Raw genomic sequence first — 24,006 nt, 5'->3', positions numbered from 1 at the left:
TTATTTTTTAATATAAGAATATGGTATACTTATGTACCATATTTTTATACACGTGTTTTAAGTTGAATAATAGTTATACTTTGGTGGTCTGTGGGAGCAGGGTATGAATTATTAGAATTCTCACATCATAATGTATGGGATAAAGGAGAAAGATTACCCCCGAGTTATGGGATCAAACTGTAGTGAAGAGTTGTGAAGCCAGAATATGTATTCTCTCCACTCAACTAGATACTTCTATTTAGATGGATAGATTTGCTCCAAGCTGAAGAGTTTTTCTTTTCACCTAAAGGCAAGCCTTAGCGTAGAGATCATATAATAAGCCTCCTATGAGCTTTTGGGTGGGTTTAGCATTCATTTTATCTAGAAACCTTGAGGATTTTCACGTTCAAATGTATAGAATTTGCCCTTAAACTCATGCGGCTTTCATTTGGATATAGTCAACTGACCTGATTATTTTTACACGTGCAGAAATACTTAGCTACAGAAGCATTTCTTCAGCTTTATATCGTAGAACTGCATTTTAGGAAGCCCCTCTCCCTTTGTACCATACATCCTTTGGATGATTTATTTCAGCATCCTGTCTTTCATTTTATTTATTTTTTAAAAAAGGGAAAAATCATCTCCGGCTTTCTTTTTCCCTCTGGCTTTTCTTTAATTATACTGTAGAACACCTGCCTACCTGAACGAACTCCTCTGCGATGACAATTCCTAGAAGACTAGCAATATTTCCCAATATGTACCCTCTGTGTCCCTCCTTCTGTGTGTAAGTAAGGCTATCAAAGTTGCAAAATATTTGGTTTCTCCTTATTTATCTTTCCAATGACACACATATACCAAAAATACCTGTTTCTACAAATATTAAATTATATCAAGATGTTCAGTCCCTTCTTCCCTCAAAATGTCAGAATTTCACGACTCCAAAAATGTTAGGCAAACAGTATTAATTCTCAACGGATGTTTAAATGCTCCCATATTGGGAACAAAACTGAATTGATCAAACTCAGTTTCTGAATTCAGAACTTCATGGCATACAGGATGGGTAAACCTTAGCAAGGGGTTTAAGCCAGACTTCAGACTAAAGGAAGTTCTGACCTCAGGCATAATCTTTAAAAAAGAAAGAAAAAGAAAATTAACTGAGAGAGTAACAAGCAATCCCATTTCTCTAGCTCCACTAGGCATCACTTCTCTTCAGCAGAATCCTAATGGCATTGGAATCTCTCGCCTCCTGGGAAACTCTCAAAGATGTCATTAGCTTTCTAGATTTGGAAAGTATTTGAGAATAAAACAATCCTCTGTGTGTGTGTGTGTGTGTCCTGCCCTTTCTTCAAATTTGTGGTTTGAAAAGCTGTCCTATGGAATTTTAAATCTGATTTGATTCTGAATATGTAAAATTTAAAACAGCAGCCAAATCCTTAAAGTGTTTTTAGGGTATGTATCAAATATTGCTCATTAATAATGACCAAGAGAAAAAGATTGTCCAAGTGTACTTCATCAGTAATTACCAAAAAAGAGTACATGTGTTGTAAATTCTGTTCCTAACCTAATATTGTATAAACATAACTAGTAACTGCTTTTCCCATCAAAAGTAACTGTTATTTAAGGTTTAGTATTTTACACATTTCCAAGTATTTCAACAGATATTGTCTGTTGGAGGTTCTGAGTCCAACTCTGTGGCGATGGGAGATTTGGCACCACCGTCCTTTCATGATAGATGAGCACACAAGGAAAGGAAATGTAAAGGACTTGTCTGTGGTCATGAAATGTGCCAGTGTGAGGGACGTTGCTTGGGTTTCTCCTTGTTTTCTCCTTAGACTATAGGTTGTTTTGAAACTATGCTTTAAAAAGAAAACACCTGACTCGGGTCAATTATAGAAAGTAGTGATGGAAAGCAAAGTAAAAATATGTATCACTATTAACAATAACAGCTCACCCTTCATGAATATATCCTATGTATCAGAGATGAAGTACTTTGCATATTATGTTATTTAGTTCTAGCAACTGTATTACATAAGACCTATTATTAAACCCATTTTACAGAGATTAAGTTGACAGAAGCTGAGTACAGTTAACCCTCCGTATCCACAGATTACGCATTCCTGGGGATTCAGCCAACTTCGAAACCCACAGAAAAGGAGGGCCAACCGTACTAGGCCATTTTATATAAGGGACTTGAGCACCCTCAGATTTGAGTATCCTTGGGATGGGGGAGAGGGGGTCTTGGAACCCATCCCCTGCAGATACTGAGGGATGTTATTTCCAAGTAAGTGGTGATGGTGAGGTTCACATTTGGATCTCCTGGCTTTATGAATCTGAGTTAGGATTTCACAACTAACTAGGCTAAACTCCCTCTCAATGCACTGCCATAATCTACCAATTCATTACCATTTGTACTGGGTAATACATCCAAGCGTGGTCATGTAAAATGCAAACTGTCACATAATTTCCAATTCCCTATGAGAAAACAAAACAAAAATCTTCCCTCTTACTTTTCTAAAGCCCTTATTTGTGGGGTTTAATCCCCATTTTCTTTTACCCTCTACACGTTTCTTATCAGACAACCAACTGAAATCATGCTGCTATCTTTTGTGTTGAACGTTCCAGAAAGCTGCAAAATAACCAATCTCCTTCCCCCCATCCCTTTTCTCTTCATTTATTTCCTTCAGTTGGGTTTACGGCAGGCTTTAAAACAGTGCCAGGGCCATTATAGAAATTCTGGGGATGGTAAAGTCTGTGATCCCAGGTCATCAGGGTGGGATAACTATCATTCAAAATCCAAACTTGTCTCCTGGGCCCCATGTCTTTCCAGTGGACTAGACTGTAGCCTCAAAATAGGCTGAGAAACAGCAGTAGCTTCAGACACTCCCAATACAGCCCTGAGGAAATCATGCTCACTTGGATGCATCAGAGTCAGAAACATGTGGAAAACGCCGTGTCCAGGGCCCACAGTCTGTACGACGTGTTACTGATGCAACACGCTGTCTCTCGGCCTGGAGACCTGTCTATGCCAAAGTAATCAGAGTTCTTAAAATTGCCCTAAATGTACTCTCGAACTTCTTACCAGAACAGTGTTTGATACTCTAGTTATATAGGCTGTATTTATGCAATGTTTAGAATGACATATTAATAAATAAAGCAATCTATTAAAAAACAAACAAAAAATCTATGGAAAAGGCTACTTTAACTTTTAAAACCAAAGCAGAATGCCGAGACACCTGAAGGAACGAGTAAGAGAAAGCAAATACCAGCAGTGTGTGCAGGAAGCTTTCAGAATGTGCTGAGGAAGAAGAGAGACTAAGCTCCTCGTTTACCATTTTTTTTCTGAGGAAAACAATATTTGGAGAAATTGGTTTTGGCTTTCCTAGTTAACATTCAATTTTACTATAGCTTCCTCTTAGCATATTCACTAGTTATTTTATGATCATATCTATTTAGTCCAAACCCTAATTTTTTCCTACATTGTTTTCTTCAAGAGATAATAATAATGCTAATAACAACAATAATAGGTAATGCAATCATGTCTTGTGTTAATGGCACAGTTCACATTAGGGGAAACAAAAGTCATGATTTTTCTCTTTTGAACTGATTGGATTGGTTATAAATGATTGAGGTTTAATCCTGATCATCATATTTCAGGACGCTGAGAACATCGCTGAGTCTGAGGAGAGTTCTGGAAACCATGTCATAAATGAAATACCTGAGTTAAAGAGTTCTTTAGTCTTTTCAAGCACTCAGTTTAAATGGGGAGACGGGATTACCAAGCAGCTGCCTTCAAATATTTTAACAGCTAAATATAATTCAAGTTCCTAAAAGCAAGAGTTGTCCCAAAGCTTAATATCATCTCACACCACCACTCATGGCGTCCCATGATTTCATGCTTCCCATGCAGTCAACGGCCATCCGTCCTGAACATCCAGGCACGACGCTTGGTCCAGGCACGATGCTTGGGAGTGGACGTGACCCCGTTCCTCACCAAGCTGACTCACTTCTGGAAATACACTCCCTCCATTTTGCACTTTGTTTTATGCTTTCATATTTACCCTATCTTTCTCTTTATGCTCACCACAGCCTTGTGAGGTTACTGTTGCTCCTATCTTATAAGTGAATGACATAAGAAGGTATCTGCTTGAAGTCACACCATTGTAAAGTGGCGGCAAATACGCAAACCCAACTCACGTGACTGTGAATTGTGTGTTTCCACCACACTTCCTGTCCCGACTTAAAAACAGACCTGAGGCTGCCTGATCAACCATCAGGGTTCTGTACAAAGAATTCCTGAATTTAGAAAGAGACTAGAGCAAATGAGCTTTAAAGTTCCAAGCAGATCTACTCTGAAAAAGAATTAAAGTTAAAATAAGAATATATTATTTTTCTTTTTGATAAAAATATTTGATTTTGGGTTGGCCAAAAGGTTCGTTCAGGTTTCCCTTAAGGTCTTAGGGAAAAACCTAAACGAACTTTTTGGCCAACCCAATATTATAACATTTTGAATTCAATATCAAGGACACGTGATTTGAAAAAAAAAAAAAAATCATTATATGTGAAACCGAGCAGGACCCTGTAGGGCTCCTGGGCACAGAAGCCTTTCTGTGTCCCCCGTTTCTTGTTTGTAGGGAATAGGCTTCAGCCTCCATGATGTTCCCTGAGTTCCAAAGGGCAGGTTCAAACAGTTGCTAATCAGGGAAGGGAGGGGATGTAGAGACCAGGGAGGAGCAGTCAAGAAACAACAGGGCAGCCTTGGGGCAGGGTCCTGGTTCCACCTCAAGGGATACACATAACAATATCTTTGAGCTCTTCTGTAGAAATAAGACCCCCAACAAATGCAAGATTAACTATTTGATGAAGCATTCTTCATTCCAGAGATGTCACAGTTTGATAACCTTGAGAACCACAGGAGCTCATCAGGAGACCACCCGAGGCCAGATTAAAGGAATGCAGGCCCTGCAAACACCTGATCCTTATCAGCAACCCTGCCCTTGAACCAATGCCATAAAACACCTCACCAAATCCACCCCCAGATTGGGACACACAGTTTTCAGGGCATTAGGCCGCTGTGTCCCCCTTTGCCTGGCAAAGCAATAAAGCTATTCTTTTCTACTTCACCCAAAACTCTGGCTCCAAGATTCTATCTGGCACTGGTGCACAGAGGCCGAGTTTCAGCATCATATGTGATATTGTGTATCTCGTGACCAAAATTACACAAAATACTTTTTTTCTTTTTTTTTTGCTAAATTCCAAGAGAGGTCATTGCTTGAAAAAATAATAAAAAGAGCTACTGCATGACTGTTGAAGCCTCTGAAGTAGCTTAAACTCCTCCCCCCACAAAGCTTCCATTTCTCCTACACATTCTCTAGCTCTGGATAGAAAGTTAAAACTAGAGGGCTGTGGGGCTTCCCTCGTGGCGCAGTGGTTGAGAGCCCGCCTGCCGATGCAGGGGACAGGGGTTCGTGCCCCGGTCCGGGAGGATCCCACATGCCACGGAGCGGCTGGGCCCGTAAGCCATGGCCACTGAGCCTGCGCGTCCGGAGCCTGTGCTCCGCAACGGGAGAGGCCACAGCAGTGAGGGGCCCGCGTACCACAAAAAAAAACAAAACAAAACTAGAGGGCTGTGGAAAACTAGACTTGATCAGTGTGCCCAGAGTTTACAGAAAAATCAAACTTAGACATAAGTCAGAAGCCATAGACAGTATGAAGAGAGTAACACTGAAAAAATATATATATATATAAAACATGGTATTAATCATGTGAATATTAGTTCCCTTTTGTTTCTCATCATAAATCCCATTGAGAAATCTTAATTGGATCTGAAACAGAATGCACTTCTTCCTCTGACCCTAACCCTGACTCCTCACTCATTTGTATATATTTTCCATCATCAATTGTACTCACATTTCCAACAAATGATCTAATCAATGGGAGAAACCAGTCTTGTTTCAGATCATTACACTCCACAACTGCTCTCCCAAATTCACTGAACACAGCGTTGTGCCATAGCCAGAAGTCTATTTGCAGGTGTTACAGTGATTAACCAAAAAGATACCTTATCCTTTGTAATAAGGCTTGTATTTTTACTTTCAGCGTCAAGCTTTGCAATACTATCCCATCATTCGACACGAATCTTTGTAAAATGCACTTTTCCAAGGTTGTGTATCTACTCAACAATTCAAGTTACTTTTATTTTAGGCATGGCTCTGTGTTTCTTTATATAGTCCATGTATGATTTTAGCATTACAAATAAGCTCTCTCCATGTGCTACAGCCATGTGATTATTTCTCATCTGTTTCTTCAGTAATCATCTTTAACTATTGATGGCTTCACTTTTCTTAGATAGAATTACGTTGAATCTCAATGACTAGAGCTCACCAGTATCTGCTTCTCCTGAATAAGCAAAATGAGTTAGCCACCTAAATTCAGCTGTTATGATTCAGCTGAGGAAATTATACAAACTGTGTTAAGGAGAGAGTGCATGAAATACAGAACTGAGTTTCTCAGATACATTATGAAAAAGAAAATGTCAACTTTTACTTCTTCATTTCAAAGAACCAAGTGCAGAATGTGTAATCTCTTACTCTCCACACAGATTCTGCTCCAGTGTGGACCCTTAAATGACTCACAAATCAGAAAAATCTAATTTAAGTATGGTTTGACTAATTTCACTAGTGATCATCACAAATCTTTCAAACTCACATCTGTTGAACATTATGTATGTGTTGTCCAAATCTTGATTGTGTGTTTTCAGTTAAATACCTTAAAACATGTCAGCATTTTAACTAAGACAAGTAAACACCCTAAGGGAAGCATTCTTATCAGATAATTGTGCACTGTTTACACACAAAACTTGCTGGAATGATGTTAATCATTTTGGTTCTTGTAATTACCATTCCTGTAACACAGCCCCATCTTGAGAAATTACTCTTCTGCATTTATCTTACAGAAGACAAGGATTCTAGCTTAACTAGAAATGTAGATGGCCTCCCTATAACTGTCTTGGTTTTTTCCCCCCAGATCATTTGGGCACTCTGTTATTTGTTGGTGTGGTGACAGGAGAGACAATAATCCTCAGGCTTTTGGTCTGAGAAGATCTAAGGCTGGCTGAGGCCAAGATGAGTATTTTCCTGACCATTTCCTTTTCTCTAGCTATTATTTACTGGCATGTGTTCAGACCTTCTCTTATATTGAAATGTTAAGCCATGAGGTACAAAAGCAAGCTAAGCTGATGCTTGAGCCTCTCTTGCTCCATCTTTCCACACCAGCTCACTAGAGTGAGCTGCACTGCACTGCAGTGTAGGGCCAACCAGCTACCAATGCTCCTAATCTCTTTATAACCCCTTCAGGAATGGCCTAATGGTCTTTGCACTTGCTTGAAGTTGTACTTTTATCAGTGAAAACTCCTTAAGTGTATTATATATTTCATATACCAAAAACTAGAATTTTTTAAAGATGAGATTATTTTTAATTGAAGTCCTAAATATTTTCTTTCTAGACTCTCAACAGTTTGTTATTTTTCCATACCCTATTCTGGAAATTTCTGTTCTAGGGTTCATTTCGAATATTTCTGTGTCCTGGCTTAAATACCATTTTAATCTCTCCATTATCATGCCCTATTATTCTAACTATGGTCAGTTTCCAGATTTATTAAATTTTAGGAAGTAGGATGTAATAATTTGAGAGCCCTTGTAAATATCTATCCTCTCTTGAACATATGCCATTTTAAAGGTAAAGGTTTCAAAAACATATGTTATAGGCTCTACCAAGAATCATTAAGAGAAATTCTCATGACTAAATCTTTCAAACATTAAATAGAATACTATTCATTATTTAGACTTCAACTCTCTTATGAATATATTAAAATGTAAGGCATTCGACTGCATTCTCTTGAGCTACTTCTTTCACCTTAGCCGACTGTACCTATTATTTTCCAAAGCAATGTTTTATTTAATTATGAGGGTTAAATATTTGTGGCACACTGTACAGTATAAAACAGTTCTTTACATTTTGTAAGCAATGGGGGAGAAAGCGCTTATTTAAGTATACATCAGTAGACATCTTCTTGGAATCCTAGACTACAGAGAGTAGTCTTGCATGGTTCAGAAGAAAAAAAAAATCAATTTCTCTGAGACATCCTAAATTGATGGGCTTTTGAGGAAACGAGATCAATTACTACATAAAAGTATGGATATTTCCTGACAGCATTTTAGATTTAAATTCCATCCGCGTTTCAGACAAACCCACAACCTCATCCTAAAAGTGGACAGTGGACCTGAATGAGTCATTCAATACACATCCCTCAAACCAGTGGTAATATTTATTCGAATCTATAACGACAGCTTAGATAATTTTATACCTCTCTTCAGGATTTCGAAACTTTCAGATGTTTTTTCAGCAGAAGAACATAGCAGGTACCCCCTTGACCAAGTGATCAAAGTCAACATCAGTATGAATGGGTCCTATCAACATCCTGTGCCTCCTGACAAGATGCAGTGAGGAAGGTACACCACCACTTCTGTGGAATTCTTGCCCAAACTATTGACACATCACCTGACACGTCTACAATAGAAAGAAGCATGAAATTAACCCAGATTGTGAGAGACTCTACCAAATTACTAGTCAAGAAGGACAAGAGATGACTTGAGGAGACAAGACAAACGCAAGATGTCATACTGGATTGGCTTCTGCCAGAAAAGCCACTTTACTGTAACAACTGGAAATTTCTGACTACAACCTGTTGTTGAGTAAAGAGTACTATACCAATGTTAATTTCCCAGTTTAAACGATAGGTACAGTCATGTACGATACTAGCATTCGGAGAGGCTGGGTCCTGGCACGATACGTCGCAACCTATATGTGAGTCTGAAATGATTTCAAAATAGTTTTAAAATTTTACCTATGTGATCTCTATTTTACAGGTGAGAAGATTGTAATTTATTGCGTTTTAGAGCATTGCTCAAAATAATCAGGAACTTGCCAGTAAAACCCGGGGTTTCTGCTTACTGATCTTTCCACTATATCAAGCCTTCCACTATATAAAGCACCCAATATAGTTCTAGAAGACTCTGTCCTACTGGGGTTTTTTTGTTAGTTTGTTCTGTTTTGTTTTTTTAGCCACGCTGCACAGCATGCGGGATCCCAGTTGCCCCTGCAGTGGCAGGGCGGAGTCTTAAAACACTGGACCGCCAGAGAAGTCCCCTGTCCTACTTTCTAAGAAGATAATCCGCCCCCTTTTTCTCTTTTTGGCTCTGATATGGAAACTGAATAAAAGGATCATGAAATCACAGAGGTTTTCCAGGTATCCTCATGCAAGCGTTTGTTCACAGATCCATGAATTAGTGCCTCTGGTTTACCCACCTCCACAGCTGTAGATCAGCTGCAGGACTGACTGTTCTACATTGCCATCTGGTTACCTGCTTGGCTTATCAACCAGACTGAATGTTATGAAAAAGGAGAGTTTATTTTTTTAAACTCTTTTATCTAGCACAGTCCCTAACACAGAGTAGGTATTTAATAAGGATGTGAAGAAGAAGAGAAGGAAGGGGAAGAAAGAAAACACAGGACAGGCTGCACAGCATGCAAAAGATTTTAAGCATATTTCTACAAACTACGGTTTCTCTCCAGTGATCACAATCACTATGACAGATAATCAATATAAATCAGACAAAATGATTAGGATGAAATTTCTCCCACTCTAGTACTCAACTATGTATGCTTAAACCAGCGAAGGCTCAGTGCCTGTCCTGCTCCTTATCTAATTCTGTCATTTATCTTGGTGACTTACAGAGACCGATGCAGATTCTGTGACTCCGTATCAATGAGCACAGCATAGAAAGCTGACCAAACAATTATGGTGCACTTACTATAGAAAGGCCCCATATCATCCTTTTAGTTGGTATCTTGTCTTTGCACTTAAAAACTCAACATAAATACAATGTAAAAACACAACGGGTATAGACTGAATTTAATTTTTCTTTTATGATTTTTGCTTCTACCATCACCAAATGAGTAACAAGTGTGTATAAACACACACATTAAAGAAGACAGCATTTTTAAATGATTTTGGTCAACACAGACAATCAGAAAATAGAGCCAATCTAGGCTATCTAGTTTGACTATAATTAGGTTTATAACCATAAGTCCCTATCCTCCAACTTTTAGTTGTGTAGTAGTACATGTAAAGTACTTGGTAGCTAACTACAACCTTCATTTCTAACCTAAGATAACTTTGAAGAGAAAATAAGCAACATTAAACTGAATTAATGGTAGGTGTCTGCATTTTATTTTATTTTATTTTATTTTATTTTATTTTTTTGCGTTACGCGGACCTCTCACTGCCGTGGCCTCTCCCGTTGCGGAGCGCAGGCTCCGGACGCGCAGGCTCGGCGGCCGTGGCTCACGGGCCCCGCCGCTCCCCGGCATGTGGGACCCTCCCAGACCGGGGCGCGAACCCGGTTCCCCTGCATCGGCAGGCGGACGCGCAACCACTGCGCCAGCGGCCATGGCTCACGGGCCCAGCCGCTCCGCGGCACGTGGGATCCTCCCGGACCGGGGCGCGAACCCGCGTCCCCTGCATGGGCAGGCGGATTCTCAACCACTGCGCCATCAGGGAAGCCCGGTGTCTGCATTTTAGTGGCAATGCCTGATATATTTTATTTTCATTATGGTTTTGAAAGAACATACAAAGACTTGGGGTTGTTGATTTTATGTGGAGAAAATGCATTTACTACTTTATAGTTATACCGGCGTTTTATAAGAGCTAAAATTAGCTGCCAAAAAAAATATTTCGAAGAGTCTGAACTTATTTGCATCCCACAGAGCTTATCCATGTACAAATTCCTTCTGAAGCCACCAGGAGTTCCACATTTCTACCAGCAAAGTAACAAGAAGATAAAAACAAGGGTCTTCACAATTCACTCTGGTTATAAAAATGTTATGAAAATGGGTTTCCTATGCATACACAAGGAAAACAAACTATTTGCTTTCTTCTAAGACTGGAACCGATTTCAGGAAATCTACATATTTAAAGAGGATGCTTTTGCTGTTTTTTATTTTTCCCCTCTGAAATCTATGAAATGTAAATTTTACCATGATATAAATGCTCTTCCCTAAGTACTTAATATTTGGGATTATTTTCTTTTTGTGTATCTAATATGAATTAGCCCTGTTAAGAAATCTCATTTGTAACCCAATCCTTTTAATGCAACCTCTTTTCAAGATGAAAATTTCTTTTCCGGAACACTGAACAGAGCTTTGGTGATCAGGAGACAGAGAATCTCTCGGGGAGAGAAATGGCTGAGGTGTAATTAATGCATCAAAGATGCTCACCAACGCTTTCAAGCCAGGGGAAACTGAGAGCAGAGTGAGTGAACCCTATACTGCGTTCCTCTGTCTTTGATTTCGACTAGGGCAACAGGCATAAATTCTCCCTGAATGAGGAGGGGAGAAAGCAGAGTAGCAGAAAAGGCAAGAGTGATGTTAACAGCTAGAGGAGCAGACTGTGGAAGAGGAACGAAACACACATTTCAGTGAGTGATGGCCTGGAGCACAGCAAACGGCTGGCAGCCCATTACAGGGAGCAGAAATGAAAAACACTTAATACCTAGAACTGAGGCGGGGTGGTTTTGCAGACAACATTTTTTGTCAGACGGTTAGGGGATGTTAAGTGAGAAATGCCAAGGTGAGGAAAAGACTGGACTACAAAAGTACAGCGTGATGCAATCAGATGGCTGGAAACTGCTATTTCGTATGCACTTCGAGAGCCAGGTCAGGGTGATACAAAGTCACAGGGAGAAAAGGATGGCCTCTCCACTTCACTGCCCCATAAAGGGACAAGAAAACGGGTACAGCAGCAATTAAGAAACACTTTTCAGGAAAGGTGCACTATTATTCTTTAAAACAGAGCTCCATACAGCACGATGACTCTAGTTAAATATATCATACTGCACGTTTGAGAAAGTTGCTAGGAGAGTGGATCTTAGAAGTTCGCAACACAAGAAAAACATTTGTAACTATGTAGTGACAGGTGGAAATTAAGACTTATTGTGGTCGTCATTTCTCAATGTATACAAATATCAAATCATTATGTTGTACACCTGAAAATAATATGTCAATTATGCCTCAATAAAAAAAAAAAAGAGCTCCATCAGAGTAATGACTAATGACACCTTCCTTATGTCAACACATTTAGACTCAGCAGTTTATCAACTCGTATCACAAGAAAACGATGGGATGCTAATGATAAAGCTCAGATCCTAACCTAGACCAGAAGTCTGTGCCCTGGAGGCCTCTTGGTGAGGGTTCTAGAAGCACTCCTGGCCCTTTCCAACAGACTGTTCTACTTTGGTCTTGAGTTATCACGTTAAACAAACTCAGTAAATTGGCTAAAATAATAAGGTCATAAGCCATCTTGTGACCTCTCTATCCTCAATGTCTAAAACACCAAATTTTATTTAAGTGTAGAATAATTTAACTGATCTTTTTGGGCATCAGCCATTAATATGGTCTCCAAATTTGAAGGCTAAAAAAAAAACGTTTAGACATGATTTCTCTGACATTTAAGTCCTTGTGTTTAAGGACTGAATCAGTTACCCACTAACCATATTTTTGCCATAGTCTTATCCTATACAAATATAAAAACAAGCTGCATTTCCATTCACATCCAACACAGACCGCTCCTCTAATAAACTGCATTAAGTTTAAAATAATGTCTACTTTCATCTGAAGGATCACAAATGTAACACTGGACACAACACAATAGATTATTCACAACCCAGTTAATTTATAATTAAAAGGTGGTGAAATAAATATCATGATGTCTAGATTAACGTATGTTCAAATATTTTTATCTCATTACTTCTCAGTAAAAAAACGAATTACGGACATCATTATTCCCATTTTAAAGATGAGGAAGCTACAGCTTAGTAATATTAGGCAACTTAACCAAAATCATACAACTAGTAGGAAATGCCTGAGTCAGCAATAAAACTGAGGTCAATTTGACGCACACTGTATGTATCCATTATGTGATTAAATAAAGCCATCAAGTACCAAGGTCATCATTTATATTTTCTAAATTACCCAAATAGCTATGTTTTGTCAGGAAGACTCAGACTCTCAAATTATTTTATTGCCCCTTTTCTATACTTTAATCAATTAAGAGTTTTTTATTTGGTTTTTTTTTTTTTTTTTTGCGGTACGTGGGCCTCTCACTGTTGTGGCCAGTGTAGCCATCTAAACAGCATAGGTTAAATATACATAGGTTAAAGTAATGATTAGGTTCCTTCTTTTCTTCTCTTGCTTATCTGCTTATCCATTCTTCCACTCTTCATCTAGAATTTTCTGTTCTCTCAGTCCGGTAAAAACTTCTGGCCATAGCCATTACCTCCCTCAAGGTAAAAAAAGGAAGATATACCTATCGTACATACCCAAGTGATCAAAACTGTACTGAAGTCAAAATTATTCCTATAACTCTGCCTATTCAGACCACCAACCTAAAAAAGACTCATCATCTCAAACAACCTAAAGTATTCACGTTCTCAGCCACCTTTTCTCAAGCTAATGTAAATTGCTCCTTTTAAAGCCTTTCATTTGTCTCCTCTATAAATTCTGTTTCCATCTCAAATTATTTTATTGCCCCTTTTCTATACTTTAATCAATTAAGAGTTTTTTATTTGTTTTTTTTTTTTTTTTTTTTTTTGCGATACGCGGGCCTCTCACTGTTGTGACCTCTCCCGCTGCGGAGCACAGGCTCCGGACGCGCAGGCTCAGCGGCCATGGCTCACGGGCCCAGCCGCTCCGCGGCACGTGGGATCTTCCCGGACCGGGGCACGAACCCACGTCCCCTGCATCGTTAGGCGGACTCTCAACTCCTGCCCCACCAGGGAAGCCCTTTTTTTTTTTTTTTGCAAGTTTTTTGAAACCTATTTCCATCCTGAACATTTTACTGTGAAGGGCAGTATTGAACTCCTCATATACAGCATTCAAGAGATAAGCACAAACTTGTTTCCTGCCACATAAAATCTGCTAAACGATTGTCTCTGATTAATTGAAAAGGAGGCACAGAATATGTGCTACCTAATCAAGGAACCACACAACTTCTCTTAGAAAAATAACAACCGCACATAGCCCAGTACCTTCACATGCATTTGGAATTTAAGTAACCTACAGACATGCATTCATAACTTTAAACTGACTTACAGGGATTATTTCGATATAAGCATTTTAAATTGTTATGGTGAAGGGTACAAAATTTAAAATAAGGGTTTTTTTTTAAATTTTAAATTACACTGATTTCAAAATGTCAACCTCACCCAAGCAACTCCATTTAAAACCAAATTAATGGAAGTATTTTAGTCGTGTTTAGAAAATTTGACACTTGTGCAAAAGCGTGATTTCACCTAATAACTACAGATCCTTTATGAAGTAGGTGAATTATTATAGACCTGTCCACTGAAAAAAGTTTGATGAATTTCTCAAATTTTCATTAAAAATGAATGAAATTCTGAGGTAGATTCTTAGTCACTAACATTGCATAAGGTTATTGCTTTCACTTGATTTACAAGAAAACGAGAGATGGAGAGATTTAATACATGTAAAGTATAAATGATGGTGCTATTGATAACAGCAGAATGGTTATGAAAAGAATTATACACATGCACCAAAAAACCAATTGCGTACATCCTTTCTTAGGGCAGAAAAATGCTATGACCAGGCTAAAAGAATTCCTAATCCACATCCCCAGAAAACTTTAACGTATTCAAATCCTTTTGTTTACAATATAGTCTCAGTATTTGTACAATATAGAGGCTTTTAAAGGAAAACAAGAATATATATGATAAAGATTACCTTGACTTATGTAGATACCTATCAAGAAAAATAGATTTTTCACCCTTACCTAAGGTCTATTCAAATGAAACGATGACCCATGGAATAAACTGCAAAGATTCTTCCTCAATCATTCAGTTGAAAATATACTCAGGGAAAAATTCCTCAGTTTGCTGTGCTTCACTTTATCAGGAATAGATGCATAAAACTGACAGTGAAAAGCATAAATGCAGATGTACAGATGTCTCGCCAACACAGTCCACTTAGAAACCCTCCACCAGTGCTCAGCACCAAGTTGAAAAAGCTCAGGAAATCTTCACAGACATGAAAATAATCAAACCTGCAACAGACTAGAAAGTGGGAACACAGTACCAGGATGGTCAGGGAAAGGCCACGCCCCCTGAAGCACCCTTCAGTTCAAAAGGAAACCCCTGCCCAGATACACAACCAGAAAGAAGCTGTGAAACAAAAAAAAATCTCCATCTGGCTACCACTTGGCCGCCAAATAAATACACCCCAAACTGCCCACTGTTGGTCTAATATCACTTCTCATGGACTTCTGTTCATGTTCATTTTTAACCAAAATGTAATTTTAAAAATCCATTAAAACAAGACTACCACTAAGAAATGTAGGTATGAACTGCTCGTGATTTAGAAGCAATAGGCACAATAATTACACTTTGCAATTTTTAACTGCAAGTATCAGAAAGGGATATATAAGCATAAAGTTAGTATGAGCATTATTCAACTAGTAACCCCGAGAAAGAAGCTCAAAAAGCATGTAAGAACCCACTACTCTGCATTTATTAGTGAACATTCTTGCTCTAATCTTGGAAATGACAGCTTTACTAACATGCCACAATCATGGTAACCTAGGCATCTGTAGGAGCCTCACCTGTTCCTAGGAATAAAGCATCACTCCCTAAATTGTGGCTACACGGGATGAATAACACCTGGATTACAGTTTCAGTGTGGCTACGAATGCCAAAAACCTCGCAATAGTTCGTGTTTTCCATCCCCAAAGCAAAAATTAGCAGTTCTCCATTCAGCCATAGACATTCACAACAATCATTTGTGACTTCGAAAGGCCAAACGCCCTACCTTTCCTACATAGAGGGGGTCTGAACCCATGTACTCCTCCAGCACAAAGAACTGATTCCACACCCAGCTGCGCTTGGTCCGGGACCTCCCTGATTGGAAATAGGGCCTTGATCTGGACCTTGAGAGTTCTGCTTGACTCATCCCAGAAAAACACAGGAAAAGAGCTATTAGCTGCAGAAAATGGCAGAACTCCACTTTCCCCAACTTCATCTTTTTTTTTCTTTCTTTTTCCTGTGTAAGAAAAAAACCTTGACAAGAGAAAAGGCACAGTTCCAGTTGGCTTAGTAGCTCTTGCCTCCGGCAGGGTGTCAGCTGGGAGTCCAGAGATGATAATTTGTAGAGTGTTCGGTTGGGAGAGGTCACAACTGCTGAATAACCTTCGCCAGAGAATGGTGTAACAGGTACCTATCAGAACAAAGAGAAGAGCTGGTGTCAGAAACCGAAACACACAGTAACTTTTAATTTCCTTTCATTTACTAACTTACTCTTGATCTTCCCAATATATCATTATTTGTATCACCATTAAAATATGAATCATAAACATAGATATAAAATTGCACAAACTGTTGCCATATTCATAAATGACAGAAGTACTGCTGGTGCAGAATTATCCTGATTCCATAATACAACCTTAAAATTTCGTGGCTCTCCTGGCGCATCCTTATTTTGAGCATATGATTTAAAACAAACGGAGCAACACATCAGTTAAAAAATAATTTTAATGCTGGCGGTTATTTTTCTTTTCTATTATAGTCAGTTTCATTCGTTGGTATTAGAATATGAAAGCCAAGCAGCTCAAAGCAGGGATTTAACCAAATGGAAAGGACATATGCTGGCTTAAATCTCTTCTGTGAAACCGTAAAGAGAAATAAAGAGGTATGAGGTGCTTCAAAACCGGTGGATCGATTCTGAGTCACAGAACACCAGCTGTTTTGACGTGTTCTGAGTTGACCGTGATCAGCTGAAAAGCTCCGTGGTTTCCAATTTCTACCCTTCAAACTTATTGTCATGTGTGCTGTGTAGCACGTTCGGTTATTCTATTGAACTGCAGTTATTTGCTACTTTACAAATATTTATTGAACCTCTTGCAGCATGGCTTGTACACAGTAGGGTCTTTCTCCATCAACACTGATGGGGTTGAATTGTACTGATCATCAGAGGGCTGAGAAGACTCTATTTGTAAGCCTGATTCATAGTTCTAGGCGCCCAGGAGGTGCCTTAGCAGCAGCACAATCTTTTACCCTAAAGTCTAGTTATTTCAGTTACAGAATTCTGATTATGCAAGAGATATACAATCAGTTTACAAAACCAACTTCCCAATACACCCCACAACACAGAGGAATGAAAATGTATGACAGTGTTCAGTTAAATCACTGCACTGCACGTTGGTTTACGAATTCATTTGACAACCTATAAATCAATCCACAATGGGATAATTACGGCGAAGGATCAACACTTTTTTTTTTGAGGAAGAGGAGAAAAATAGTTTTAAGAATATGAAGCCACACGATAGCTCCCAATCATGCAGAAAATACACTATCTTTATGCCAACTTTTCCATCCTTCTAGCTTCTCTCCTGTAACAGCAATGTCTGCTACTCGTGAAATGATTTCTGATCGTCAAATTGCTTATGGAAAATGCCATATATAGTACAAGAAAGGTGAAATGTACTAAACATGTTAAAATAGTCCACACAACTGGAAGAAACAGGTTGCACGTACTCTGAGCTCTATTCAAATGAACATATTCCTGTTAAAGATACCTCTGTAAAGCCGTGAAATTCCAAAGGACGTTCCAGAATAACCCACGTAAAGCTAACTGATGTGCTCTGAGAACCCCCAGAAAGGATGAACTATTATTGGAGCATATGAACTGCAGTCTGTGCACTGAACACCGTCTCCCAGGACCCAGATCTCCCCTCTGATGATCAAAAATGAATTTGGTCCATTTAGAAATCACTCTAGAAGGGCGAGTTGTTCTACCCTTAGAATTATATGCAAGATGTAACTTGGGGTCATCGACTGATATTCCATTGGAGGCTCCTCAGTTAGGCTGGAAGTTCATTGTAGGTTGGTCTGAGCTAACCCACCTAAGAGACAAGTTACCTGTTTCAGTTTACCTGTAGTTAAAGAAGTCAAGTAAATACTTAAACTAGGAAATGTGCACTGGCGTAGGGATTCGTCTGTGATGACTGGGAATCAGGACCAAGGTACTCGTGGTGAGTGGCCTTTATAAGAAGCACAGGAATGGGCACGGGGCCCTCTTCACAAACCAGGTTCCTGGGGATGGGGGATGGGTGGGTTAGGGTTGTGGTGACACGACTGAGACCAGCACAAGAATCCTTCAGCCAAAGAACATTTCCAGTTTCACCACTCTCCTTCCTCAAGGGACAATGAATTTTCTCATAAAAACAAGGGCATAAATGCTTTGGTCCCTAAGACAAAATGTTTTAAAATGTGATATGGCCAAATGATGTTATTTAGCCTACTCTATGGATTAAGGGAACTCGATAACATTGCTTCAGTGTGAAAATGTACCCAACCTCTAAAAAACTAAATAGCAAATGAACTTTTTGGAATTCTCGATTTGGGGAGTTGTTATAATTAAACACTGGTAAAGTCTGCGGGCATATGCCTCAGACAAAGATTCAAATTCTGAGACTGTCATGGCTTAGCTATGTGACCTTGGACAAGATTTTTAAATTCTAAGAAGTTCCAGAGATGAAGCCTCAAGCCTCCCACTTATAAAATGGAAATATTAATAATTTGATCTAATTCATAGGAGTAAATAAGCAGATCATAAAAAGCTAAGGATGGTGCCTGGCACAGCTAAAAGCACTATATATATATATATATATATATATATATATATATATATAGTGATTTTTTGGGGGGGGGGCCGCACCCCGCAGAGTGCAGGATCTTAGTTCCCTGACCAGGGATCAAACCCGTGCCACCCTCAGTGGAAGGACAGAGTCTTAACCACTGGACCACCAGGGAAGTCTATGATTTTTTAAGTTTGAAACTAGTTATGTTAAAATTAAAGTTAGTCTGTGAAGTGATGTTAGTTTTCATTTTAATGTAATCTATAGTAAAATGTTTCAAAAACTTCTTAACACTGAATGAAAACATTCTTGATAGTTCTGGTCAGTGGCAGAGAACTAGGCAGATGGTAAAACAAAGCATCTAGATGGATACAAACAATGGCAACAAAAAACTTTCTTAAAACAAGAATGCAATATTTTCCTTCCTAAAGCCATATCCTCTGTTATTATTATAAATCAAAGATTGGTATCAGTACTGGAGAAATCTATTTGAGTTCACTCAGGATGTTCACTGATAAGAAATATAATCTGGACTGGGAATAGGGTCACCAGACCCTCCATCATTTGCTGTAATGATCTTGGATCCCTCCGGGATTTCATGTTCCACATTTGCAAAATGTGGGAGCTCAACTATATTATCTTCTAAAGTCTGTTTGTTACAGGTCTTAATTATATAGAATCGCTTTTGTTGCCTTCTCTTTTTCAGTTGTGAAAAAGTACACATTGTTAATAATTAAAGGGTAGAGAGATTAAAGAAAGCCATAGGAATGTAAAAGAAGCATTTTGTGTATTTATGAAACTTAGCATGAATTTTAATGTGAGATGCTTTAAATTACTCTTCTTGCCTCCTGATTATTTCTCTTCCATACAAGATTGTGGAGTTATGGAACTAGCTAGAACATATAAAAGAACGGAGTGATAGAAAATGCAGGGGACACAGGTTCAAGCCCTGGTCGGGGAAGATCCCACATGCCGCGGAGCAACTAAGCCCGTGCACCACAGCTACTGAGCCTGCGCTCTAGAGCCCACGAGCCACAACTACTGAGCCCACGCGCCACTACTACTGAAGCCCGCGCACCTAGAGCCCATGCTCCGCAACAAGAGAAGCCACCCAACGAGAAGCCCGCGCACCGCAACGAAGAGTAGCCCCCGCTCGCCGCAACTAGAGAAAAGCCCGTGCACAGCAACAAAGACCCAACACAGCCAAAAATAAAAATAAATAAATTTTTTAAAAAAAGAAAGAAAGAAAATGCCATGGCTTACTTGAGTCACTGAGATGATAATATCTGCAAAGGAAAGATGCCTGAGACTTCTGTACCTTCTTACTTAAATCAGGGCCTTCAAAAGCAGTTAGAATTAATATAAACTTTGATGAACAGAGATGTTTGCCCCATCTTTGGATCCTAGTATCTCGAACAGAAGTCGGCATTGTAACTGACATTCAGAAAATATTTACAGAATGTTTCTTTTCATTATCATCACCCTCATTTTTTAATATGAAAACTTAACCATATAATAACTCAATATATAAACTCCTTGGTTACTCTACCATGTTTATAAGTCACAATCACTTTGAGAACAATTCCATTATATTTCTCTGCAGGATTTGAAGTATTTGCCAGGCTCTTGAGGCAAATTTCCTTTACCCTTCTTGAAGGTCTACACGAGCATACAAGGATACTTTAACTGGCTTTGTATCCATCATTGGAGGATGAAATTCTCTTTCATGAGGCAGATAAATGCCTCTAGAATACCCTTTGCACAGTGTGCTTGTAAAATCAGAAGATCACGCATGAATGAGTGAGATCTGAGTAGGGAGTTTCGTAAGACGCACATCAACATTTTTGGTAGCTATGAACTCTGCCAGGAAGATACACCTGATAACAGCAGGGGGAAGCTGTGTGGTCAAGGGTCAGGTGTCCCCAAATCCTTGCCTTGCTTTCCGGTCAGATCTAGTTTTCAAGGTAAAGGCCAGTACAGCAGTTCAACCCAGCTCATCCTGTCCAGGTTAGGATATCATGAAAGAAAGGAAGGGCCCTGAAGCATCATGAAAAACCTTCAGTTATTTGTGGTCTTCAACAGAAATAATCAAGACTTGAACTTGAGATTTCCTGTCCCGTAACCTCACCAAATAGGCTTCCCATCTTCACACAAATGTCAACATGTCTAAAGGCACCACAATAACATTTTTTCCACATAAATGAAAAAAGCACCCAACCAATCACAACTGTTGACTTTTCTCGCAATAGGTTAAACACTGCCTCACGAATCTGTGCCCCAAAGCAGAAACCTGCACCCTTCCTTCTCAGACTTCCACACTGTTCATCTTCTCCCTTTCTTCCGCCTCCTCTCCTACCTGAGTTTCATATCTAGGCGTTAACCAGGGGAAAGTCACATCAGAAGCCAGCAGAGACCTCTGCGCCCAAGCTGTGTCATGTGTCATGTATCCTGTGGGAAAGCTTTAGGAGAGTGGCCCTCTGGAGGTCACAATTGCTGACCTGGTCACTATTACCAGCTCAGAAAAAAAAGACAGCGCAGAAAAATAATGTGTTGGTATACAGTTAAGTAACTTCTACAGATCTGTGTCAACTTCTGGACAGTTACAAATGGGTACCATTATAACTTTGAGGACAAAAACAACAGGAATAGGTTATATCTGAGGAGAGAAGAACTGAACAGAGAGGCCAACCACAGATGTTTGAAAGAACACCGGTGACCACTTTGGGTCTGGTAATTAGTCTAAAATCTAAAAAAATCTGGGTTAGATTTAAAACTTTTTTTTTTGCTCTGATATTTTAAAGCTAAAATTTATCACTTTAAAAATTTATAACACTGGTTTAGGTTTTTGTTTTTTGTTTTTTTGCCAAACCAAAAATACATGAAAATCACCAAAAGTAATACTGTGATCCAGGCGCAAGAGGGAGGGGATATGGGGATATATGTATACATGTAGCTGATTCACTTTGTTATACAGCAGAAACCAACACACCATTGTAAAGCAATTATACTCCAATAAAGATGTTAAAAAACCCAGGCGATAATACTACTACATGTACATAATGGGATTGGCTGTGACAAATAAAAGAGTTAATATACATTTAAAAAAAAATACTGTGCTCAGCACACAGCACCTTAGTCAGAAGAACGCAGAAGGGAACCTCACAAAGGAAACCTTCAGCAGATTGGAGCAAAAAGGAAAAAACAAAAGAGAGAGGGGTGAGAATCAATCAAGCAGTATTTACTAAATCAACATAATTTGTTGAACTGAAATCACTTTATCATGCTACCTTTTTGTTCCAATTATTTTTGTTCAACTAAGTGGCAAAGAATTATTTCCAAGTAGATAGTGTATTATTCATTTAACCTAATAGCTAATACCATTTTACCCAAACGGATTCATTATTATAAAATTTTCTTGGATTTTCTGCTCCACTTAACACCTCTGGGAAACTACTTTCAAAAATCAGATCAAGTGACCATCATGCTCTTAATCAAATGTTTGTTCAGAGTGAAAAAGTCCCTTAATAACAAAAAATGTGTTTTTATGCATCAGCAATACCAACTGTTAATCAGCAAAAGGGCGAATCTTCCACAGCCTGTTCCATCTAAATTAAAGGCAACATGCTAAAGCCATGACAAGTAGCCTAAAATGTATCCTGTTCAGCCACTCACATTAATATATAACCATAAGAGTAGCATAAGCACATGCCTAATTACCAACTAATTTATACTTGCTAAACTGCTTTTTTAAAAGGCACACAGAGCTATCTGCCTTCTAGAATTAATTTGAGCTATAAAATATGACTATCAATTATACTAAAAGGAAACCTATTACTACTTTAGGTTTTGCAGCACTTAGTAAAACTGGAAGTGTTCTTTGCAGTCCGATATAAACAAACAGTGGCTTACCTAAGTTAAAGACTTTATACCATCAATTTCTCTAAATTACAGGCAAGGAACAGATGCTCAAGCTCTGAGAGTCTGGAGTTGCATCAGACGCAAGTCTTCTGAAACCATTTTGAAATATACTTAACTGCATACCAGGCTAACACATAGTTTATTACCTACTGGTAATCTAAAGACGATTGGAAGACATCCTACCTCTCGGTTAAAAATAGGTCTAGTTCACAATTATGTGGAACAGGACAGTCTCAAAATAAATTCGGTAATTTGCACTTGCTATGAAAACAATTGTAAGAATGACATTTGAGGACTGCCAGTGAAACAGTCCATGAGAATCAGAAAAATCCACAATGGATAACTGCCAAACATCTCTAGAACATAACTGTTATTCGCCTAGATGTTTTGCTCGCTGGTCTATAAAACATAGTAGTACAAGAAATCACAGTGGTTAACGATAACAAAATGGAAAACAAAATTTTGCTGTGGGCCTGTTGGGAGGAAACCGTCATTTCCAAGTCTGCTTCAAAGTTGAACTACATTTTGACAAGCAACGTATTTTTAATGAATCCTTACGAAGAGTGAACAACATGCATGTTTAAAAGTGGAAATGATACCACTTCACAGCAGTGGTCAGAGGGCACTATGACGACATCACCACGGCTTTAAGAACAACCTTCTATAAACTAGTTCTATTGTATAGTGTGGCAAAAGCAGCCTGTTCTTTTGGGGATACTCCTTGGGTATTTAATGGCATTATTTAAATTCAACAGACTGCCTCCTGATTTAATGTCTTCATTAAAGACCTTCATTTGCCCTTACCTTCCTCAGGACAGCAGCCACCTGTCACCACCGAGGTCCTCACTGGGATTTATCTCCATACACAAAGTTAGAGTAGTCTGCTTTGTAAAAAAGGATAATACTTGTTCCTTGTTATTTTTACTTATTTTTAAAGCAGACCCACTTAATGCATTTTGGGGAATGCAAAGGGGGAAAATGATCTGTTCTAATCTCCCATTCATGAATGAGCAGATGCCATGAGATTACAACAGAGAGAAAGGAATCCAGGACAAGGAGCATTTCAAGAGCTATGGCCACACTTTAGTTGCAACTGTCACACACAAACAGAGAGCTTTTAGAGATGATGTCTATGGGATGGAGAGAGAGGACGTCACTTTAGTGCTGAAGAAAAGTAATCGCTTGGTTCTTCTGAGTGTTTATGTTGCGGGGGTGGGGGGAAGAAAGAAGGAAAGAAAGGAAAGGGAGAGAGGGAGGGAGGAGGGGGGAGGGGGAGGGGGAGGAGGGAAGGAAGGAAGGAAGGGAGGAAGGGAGGAAGGGAGGAAGGGAGGAAGGGAGGAAGGGAGGAAGGG

At 39.0% G+C, this 24,006-nt stretch overlaps 1 protein-coding gene across 1 annotated transcript in view; it reads right to left on the bottom strand.

Annotated features, from left to right (window-relative positions):
- The window catches only part of CDH7 (cadherin 7), a 122,095-nt gene that overhangs the window by 93,474 nt on the left and 4,615 nt on the right, over positions 1 to 24,006 (bottom strand). Inside the window, exon 2 of the mRNA XM_007105088.3 lies at positions 15,913 to 16,317. Within this exon, the coding sequence (XP_007105150.3) occupies positions 15,913 to 16,317 (405 nt within the window). The remainder of the gene's footprint in view (positions 1 to 15,912; positions 16,318 to 24,006) is intronic.

Source organism: Physeter macrocephalus, chromosome 19 (genome assembly GCF_002837175.3).
Source record: "Physeter macrocephalus isolate SW-GA chromosome 19, ASM283717v5, whole genome shotgun sequence".
Classification (NCBI taxonomy): domain Eukaryota; kingdom Metazoa; phylum Chordata; class Mammalia; order Artiodactyla; family Physeteridae; genus Physeter; species Physeter macrocephalus.
The sequence above is the reverse complement of the archived record's forward strand: the minus strand, read 5'-3'. Positions and strand labels throughout refer to the sequence as shown.